The 8,396-nt window shown below is 45.4% G+C and overlaps 1 protein-coding gene across 1 annotated transcript; it reads left to right on the top strand.

Moving 5' to 3' along the window:
* Window positions 1–3,253: 3,253 nt before the first annotated feature.
* On the top strand, window positions 3,254–8,048 carry nkapd1 (NKAP domain containing 1). Its single transcript, XM_084467457.1, has 6 exons — window positions 3,254–3,347; window positions 3,667–3,738; window positions 3,952–4,031; window positions 4,154–4,276; window positions 6,765–6,818; window positions 6,925–8,048. The coding sequence occupies exons 2-6, from the start codon at window positions 3,676–3,678 to the stop codon at window positions 7,385–7,387; spliced, it is 783 nt and encodes a 260-aa protein (XP_084323583.1). The 5' UTR covers window positions 3,254–3,347; window positions 3,667–3,675; the 3' UTR covers window positions 7,388–8,048.
* The last annotated feature ends 348 nt before the right edge of the window (window positions 8,049–8,396 follow it).

Raw genomic sequence — 8,396 nt, 5'->3', positions numbered from 1 at the left:
TGGTGACTTTCCAACTTATAGTGAGTTAGTAGGCTGCTTAGCCTGCTTTGCATTTCTGGACTTGACAATCATTGTTACTCTTGGTATCTGCAATGTATTGAATCAGAGAACAATGGCTATATTCTCTAAAGGAACAAGTTTCATTTGTGCCCCAAACTAGCTTGTCAACCCATTATTTTAGCTGGCAAGCCGACCTGATTGAATCAGTTACCGGAACAACCATACTGATGGTTGTATCATGAACTTTTCAGAATATGGATTAGCCATTCTGCACGTGGGTTTGGAATAATGTAGGCCTATATAGGGAAATAGAGGGATTCAAATGGTTTGGTGTAATGACCTAATTCAGGGATCCACGCTTACGTAAAGCCTAGCTTGGGAAGTGAGGTGTGCCTGGAAACGTGCTGATGGATCTGACGTTGCTGAGCTTTGCTGCGCAGAATCAAAGCAACCGTCTCTGTTCACGTTTCTCTCTATCTAGTTCAGATCAAGAAACAATCGCTGCGCCTTGATTTCCCAGGAAGGAAGTCAGAGTGCCTGGATCCCAAAAAGATGGTAAAACACTTGCCCAGAGGGCCCCTGGCAGGTTCAGTCGAGCACTAGAGTGCTTTTTTAGAACAGTATAAATTGTATCAATGCGTATTTGTTTGTGTTTGTTTTGGTAGTTACTATATAGTAGTATATATATATATACATATAGTATGTATATATATATATATAGTATATAGTAGTCTACGCCTTTTGTCTGTTTTAGCGTGTTGCGGTGACTCCGACTGGATGCCTTGACTCTCCCTATGGTTAACCGGCCAGCACTCCCTCACCGATTTAAAATGTTTGACCTGTATGTATGTATGTATGTATGTATGTATGTATGTATGTATGTTTGTCTAGTATGGCACCCATTGCACTCCTGAACATCCCTGGAAGATGGGATCCCCCACTCTGCGTTCCTTCTCAAGATTTCTTCTTCGCTAATTAAGGGAGTTTTCTCTTGCCCCTGGGGGGCTGAGGTCAGGGGGGGGGGGGGGGGGGGTCATAAATATATGGCCTGTTAAGCCCTTTGAGACTTTACCTGTGATTAAGGGCTATAACAAATAAAATTGAATTGAAATTGAATTGAATATAATATCAGCTTCAGAGGAAAGTGTTCCTGGTTTGGTGTCGATGAAGGGGTGCTTTAGCTATTTTCTGAGGGATTGTGGGTTAACCAAAATGAGACCAAAAAGGTTGAGAAACACTGACCCCATTTATTCTGAAAGCAGTTCAGGTCTCTGTTAGGGTCTAGGGGGGCCGGGGCCTGCATGTGTACGGTGTGACCCAGGGTTGGGGTGAGTGAGCTGCTGAGCGAAGGGAAGCCTGGCCCCACACTCCTGATGATGACTCCCACTGTTTTATTCATCCAGAGCCTGTATTCAGCAGGGGTCCCAAGGGACGGAGTCGGGGAATAGGGGAAAAGATGAGAACGGGAAGCTGAGGAATCCTGGAAATTAAACTATTTTTTATGTGGGCCAGTCCGATGAGAATAATGTTTTGTTTATGGTACAAGGATCTATCCCCATGCGACGCAGCCCATGGACGCCGTAGGAAAGAGGCGTCTCCGATAAATGCAGGCCGTGTCTAGTGGGCTCGAGGAAATGCAAATTTGGGGTGAGAAGAAAATAGATAAGAAAATGTGAGACGTTAAAGAACATTAGGGGGAGGATCATGGAGCTGTCATGGATGTAAAACGAACACTTTTTGTCAATGAAATTAACAAATTATAAGATTGGAGAGCCTGAGCCACAGGGATAGAGATACACTGGCTTTGGAGGAGCTTTGTTCTTTGTGTATGCTCATGGGACATTCTTCCAGCTCATGCTGTTCATTGGTAGTGTTTTAAATGAAACCTCCAATCAAAGAATAACCTGTGACCTATCGTAATTCTGAGCTTATCTTTGGAGGTGCAGATGTCGGTCTCTGCAGGCCCAGCGGTGGAAGGGCTGAGGGAGACGTCGTGGTAGACCGGGACGTCGGCCTCAGGGACCTCAAAGACACAGTTGAAGATGTGGGTCAGTGTGTTGACGCAATAATCTTCTAAACAAATCTCCCTTCCCCGTCTGATTCAGCGCAGCCGTCCCTGGCGATGGAGACCATGAGGCACCGCGCGTCGGATGGCCGGATCTGGGGAAATGAAAATAAATAATCTGCCAGTGCCGCCAAACCACCCGGAACGCTGATGTTAAAGGAAAGCGTTCTCCCACAACTCATTATCAAACACCTCACCATCTGGCCCGCTCCAGGGTGCAGCCGGCGCTTTCCGTGGGATGACTCAGCCGCCCGCTAGCCCGCGCGACATTCGTTTCCACAAATCTGTCCGCCGGTTTAACGACAACATTATTACCCCGCCGAGGTAACACCCCAGGGACAGGGAGACGCCGCCGCCGCCGCAAGGTGTTGAATACCCCGAGCAATCATTCATTTGGTGAAAGACACACACAGAAGTTCTGGGAGAATCAATCACAAATGTTGTCGAGGACCCGGTGATTGCATGGCGAGCATGTGTGTAGGAGGAAGACACACCGAGAAACGGGAGCGCACAAGGAGTTAATTAAGGGATGTGAAGTGATTGACGCTAATGAACATGTACGGTGAGGTGACATCAAGAGGACAAAAACTAAAACCTAAGGTGCTGCTACGGCAACGGCGGCAGCGGATGCTGTTGCTAAGGAACTTCGGAGCCTGCCTCGTTGCTCTCCATCGCTGCATGAACCAAAAGCGAGGTCATCACGGATAGTGTCTGTGGTCAACAGTTTAGCAGGGATAAATTATGTGTTTTCTGTCATAACATATTTACCATTCATCACTTTGTACTGGAATTGGCATTGCTGAGCACCAATTGAATCGTCATCATCACAAGAGAGATGCCTTTAACAAATAGTTTTGTGTTGTAGACCTACTGGGGGATACGTTTAAACAAATCCCAAAAATATCAAGTGCTCATAAAAAAATACATAAATACAAAAATACAAAATACATTAACTATTTGACACATATGCAAAACAGACATATAATATACATTAACTATTTGAAACTATGCAAAACAAACATATAATATAGATAAACCATTTGACATATGCATATGGGTCATATCGACACATTCAGTCTCTGAGCCAGATCTGTAAAGTCAGCATATCTCGCATATGTGACAGAAGTCGGCCAATGGGAAGTCGGCCAATGGGAGCGTGCCGACGTGGTGACGTAGAGGAAGCGGAAGCAGAGCAGCACCGTGTGTTGTTGTTAGCTGTTGTTAGCTGTTGTGTGCGGCACTGTCTCACAGATCAGATCGGTAAATCAACTATATATTCCCGGTAAGATCATTTGTCAGCAATACACTTTGTCAATAAACAAAGCGATCGTCCATTCGTTTGTTTTCATCTCTGCGCTGAAACGATTCGTTAGCTTTACAGCTAAGACAGAGAACCTAAATCCCTCTATATTCATATTTATATAATAACGTTATGTATCCTGCAGCGAGGGGCAATCACTTTACCCAGCAGGTTATAACGATATAACTCATAATTATAATAGATGGCGTAGCTGTGACCTTCTAGTTGTCTGTTTGATGGAGATATTCACATACCCCAGGTAGTTATCAATTAATCCACCGTTGTATTCCCATGTGCACAGGGGAGCACCATGGCCAAGTGGGGGAAGTTTCTCCTGAGAAATGTTCTCCGCCACACAGATGCTCATAACAAGGTAGATGTGTGTGTTTGTCATTGTGTGTGTGTGTGTGTGTGTGTGTGTGTGTGTGTGTGTGTGTGTGTGTGTGTGTGTGTGTGTGTGTGTGTGTGTGTGTGTGTGAGTGAGACAGACAGACAGAGATTGTCTCTGGTCCAACGAGTGTGTGATTATGGTTAATCTGTGTCTGTGAAGTAGTCATTAATAGCGTGCCTTCGTGTTGTGCGTCAGATCCAAGAGGAGAAGGAGATGTGGAAGTTGAGGGGCAGCCAGACACAGACACCAGAGGTGTCGACAAGAGAAGCTCAAAGGTCTGATGACAACGACTGTATATGTGCTGATGTACCCCCTCCTTCACCTCTGTTGGAAAAACATCCAACATTTGTGTTGGACCATTTGAACACTGTTTACTTTAAAGTGTCTGTGTTTTCAGGGGGAACATGCACTGTGATCGAGTGTCCGACTGTCCCAAGTCCCGCCCCTCTGAGCATGACGACAGGGCAGCGCGCTACTGGTCCCGCAAACTGTATGAATTTGAGGCCAACGATCCTGACAGGTATGCCTCTAAACCCGACAACAGACCTGACGGGTATTCCATCAACCAGGCTAAGCGCAAAGCCGGGCTTATTTCGCTTAGCCGGGCTTCTTTCAGCCAGAGTTGTGTTCCATTAACGTGACTGGGGTATAACCTGTGGGGTATACTAGGAACCTCGCTGAACATACCCAGGCTTTCTTGGGAAAACCTGGATCGACAGAGACGCAACTGGCGATCAGAGTTCAATGGTACTACGACACTCACTTAGGATTTGATTAGTCGAGCCAGGTTTTGCGCGTTCACGTGAAAGGGGCGTTTATCGCGTCATTTTACTCACCTTTACAAAATGGATAGAGCAAGAGCAGTCTATTTCAGTCAAGAGGAACAGATAGTCATAATTAACACCTAGGAGTTAAAAAATCTGATAACAGCTAGGGGCGACACAATTGCACATACTGGCTAGGGAGGCGTGCTGGCAAAAAATACTGTCAATTCGATCGTGTAAATTTGTATAAGTAAAAGGATTCTGCATTTAGTCTATAAAATAACTATGCCAAATGATGAATTGTTTGCCATTAATCCCAATAGAGTGATGCTGATTTCAAAATGCATGAGCAATGTCAACCCTGCCTTGTTCTATAATTTAGGGAATTCAATTTAAATACACCCTATGTAAGAAATGTATTGCATATGTTTTCGACCGCTGTGAGGTAGCAGTGGTGGTGTAGTGGAGTTCCTTAACTTCAGTAAATTAGTATTCCATATGACATTTTAAGCTTCACACAAATGCACATCACTTGGGAGACGAACCCTGCACGCAGAAATTCAAGACTGACACGCTACCTCCACTCTACCACTGTCTCACGGAGACACCCTGCGCAACAGTAAGCATTGTTTACATAAGGTCCAACAAGGACGATAAAGTAGCGAATACCCTCTGATGAGAACCTGTATCTCTCATAAAGAATATTCTCAGGCAATGCCAAGGGATCAGATCTGTCCGAAAATACCCTCTGTCTCCGGAGAGACCCCTGTACGATACGGGCTCCGAGGTCTACGGGGAAACTCACAAATGGTGACGTCATTGTCAACGGAGGGGCGAGGAAGCTGCGCTTATCTCAGCAGAAAACCTGCTCCCGACCAGGTTTGGTTGACAGCATAAGTCACCATCAGCGACGCTAAAAGAGATCGACTTTCGTGTCCCAGCTAACCCAGGCTTTGAGTGCAACATACATTGCTAACCCACTAATCAAGGTTCGTAGTACAGGGCACTGGTCTGTAGCAGGTTAACTGTCAGGCTAACTTCAGAGAAATCCATCTGTCGGCAACAATTGTACCATCAGAAGGTCCGCCAAGCCTAGTCCTCACGATTTTGTCATAAATGTACATCTATGAAGTACAAACAGTGTATATTTTCACTAAGGTTCTAAGATTAAATGATGCAAATAAAATAATTAAATGAATTGCTATTGTTACCGTGGCTATTTTCTCAACACATTTTTATACAAATGTATGTATTATAACAAAATCAGGAAGCAGCGGCTGGGTGAATGGTCTAGCACTTGCCCTGTGATACGTGCGACCCGAGTTTGTGTCCAGAATATTTCATAGTATTCTTGGCGTTGGCTTAATTTTGTAATTCCCTTTTATTAATTTTATTCATTCCCTAATTTAGAATATTCAAAGAAATGGAAAATAAATGGCATGAAAAGTTTTTTGATTTCTCCAGTAATGCTTCCTATATTAGTAATTGCGTGGGGATTGAACCCCGGATGACCGGGACAAGACTATCTCCCTGATTAAAAATCCATGGTCAATATTCAATTAAAATATGTTATGCTTAATACTACTTATGCATCCAACAGAACAGTGATTTATTTGCCAGGCGGCCTCCCTGTTTTTATTAATAGTTACGGTGTTCCCTTTTTTGAGTTATTATATGCTTATATATATATCCTCATAGACCTCCACAAGCAGCTTCTGTTCGCCGCTGGAAAAGATCCCGCTTGGTCCTTTCCGGACATTTGATCCATGATTCGACATTCACGGTTCTGGACTGGTTACATATCTCGTGAACGCACAATCCAGGATAACGTTAGCCTGGCTTGAACTAACCTGAGCAAGGCGTGGCTGAACTGCGTTGATGGAACGGCTTAAGCCTCAAGTGGAAGTTGGCGCTAGTTCTAACCGGGCTTAATCAACTAAGCGCTGCTTTCGTTAGAGACTTTGATGGAATACCCCTCTGGGGGCAGAGCACTTGGCAGGATGTTTGACACCCTGCCAAGAGATACTGAGTTTGAGTCTCCAATGTCTGCTGCCTACCTTTTTAGGCTTTTATCAGCAGGATGCTAACCCCTGCCTGCTCCTTAATATCAGTCATCTGGGATCCCTGTAAGACGTTTTGGCTACACTGGTCTGCTAAATGATTTGCTAGACTTAGTGATCAGTCTGAAGTCATTACAAACGTGTGGCTGGTAGACGGGTTAAAAAATCTATTTTCAAACCACAGGTGGGGACACAGCGGTTTTAAGGAACTCTACCCGGAGGAATTCTCCAGTGACAGGTGAAGAACGTGTTTGAACCTCTTAAATATCCTCCTCCCATCGTTGTCTCTTGTATTCATTGTATCGATGTGTGTGTGTGTGTGTGTGTGGACTGTGTGGTTTCAGCGAGGGGGAGGACGGAGACCGCAGGAGGAAGAAGACCAAGAGAGAGCTGTCCGTCTCCAAGCGCTCCAAGAAGTCCAAAGAGAAGAAGAAAAAGAAGAAAAAGAAGAAAAAGGAGGAGGAGGAGGAAGAGGAGGGGAAGAGGATGAAGGCAGACGTCTCGAGCAGCAGCGAGACTCAGTCCACCAGGAGCAAAGAGAGGCGGAAAAGCGGTAAAAGCAAGCATCACAAAGGGAAGAGGAGGAGGAGCAGGAGGAGAGACACGGGGGAGAGCAGCTCACAGGGGATGGGCGAGGAGCTGGACAGGGAGAGACGCGCGCGCTGCGGCAAGAAGAGGAAACACGACGCCCACAGAGACACGGACTCCGGGCCTGACGGCGTGAGGAAGAAGAGGGGGAGGGGCAGCGGGAGAAAGGACTGGAAGGAGCCGGCTGAGGGGAACTCGGACGACAGTTCTGCCGATTGAAATGTTCTCTCTTGCGCACACACACACACACGTGCACACAGACATGCACTTGTGCACACACATGTACACACACACACACACACACGTATCTCTGGTAATGACTAGAACAACGCTTGTATTTGATGTGTAGATTGTCCCAATAGCGCAAAGGTGTGTGTGTGTGTGTGTGTGTGTGTGTGTGTGTGTGTGTGTGTGTGTGTGTGTGTGTGTGTGTGTGTGTGTGTGTGTGTGTGTGTGTGTGTGTGTGTGTGTGTGTGTGTGTGTGTGTGTGTGAGATGTAACTCAGTTTGACATCCACCACCCTGTGCTGTCTGTGGACGCTGTCTGTGGACGCTCCTAGCGGCGCGGTGGCGGCTTGGCTTCATGTCTCGGGAGACAAGCAGCCAATCGGGCGCCACAGACGGAGGGGATGGACTGAGAGGTAGTTGATAGATGATGTCTGGCGGAGATCTCCTTCGTGCTCAAAGCGGTTTGTAGCCAATCGTGTTTCTAGGAAGACCTCATCATGTCAGGGATCTTTGGCGACCAGTCCGGGTTATGATTTATGATTTTATTACATTTCATTACTTTTTATGCAACATGACGCGGTGTGAGGAATAAACCTGTTTTTGTAGCTTTGTAAACGTGTTTCGTGATTAAACCAAGCGATGTAGGATTTTGAGAAAACTGGATTATGTCTCTACGCGTGGAAATGATTTAAAGAAACCACCCCCAAGGTATAATTTATTTTGACAAATGCATGCATGCAGTAGGTGTGAATCAGTGTATAATTTAAACTTGAGTGTTAACTAGGTTTTCCAGCATTATTTAAATCTATTTAAACCTGCATCAGGGATATGTTTGTGTGAATGCAGTCCAAGGCCCGCAATGTTCCACTTAAAACTTAAAACGCACACTTCTGTTCAACAATTCATAAGTGAAATTGCATGAGGCCAAGCTTAAAAAATAACTCAATGGCTGCATTCCAGTAATTATTTTAATTATTCTGCTCAGCCTAGGAATCTTCCTT

The sequence above is a fragment of the Micromesistius poutassou genome, assembly GCF_964030765.1.
Source record: "Micromesistius poutassou genome assembly, chromosome: 4".
Lineage (NCBI taxonomy): Eukaryota > Metazoa > Chordata > Actinopteri > Gadiformes > Gadidae > Micromesistius > Micromesistius poutassou.
This window is presented reverse-complemented; position numbering and strand designations above follow the sequence as displayed.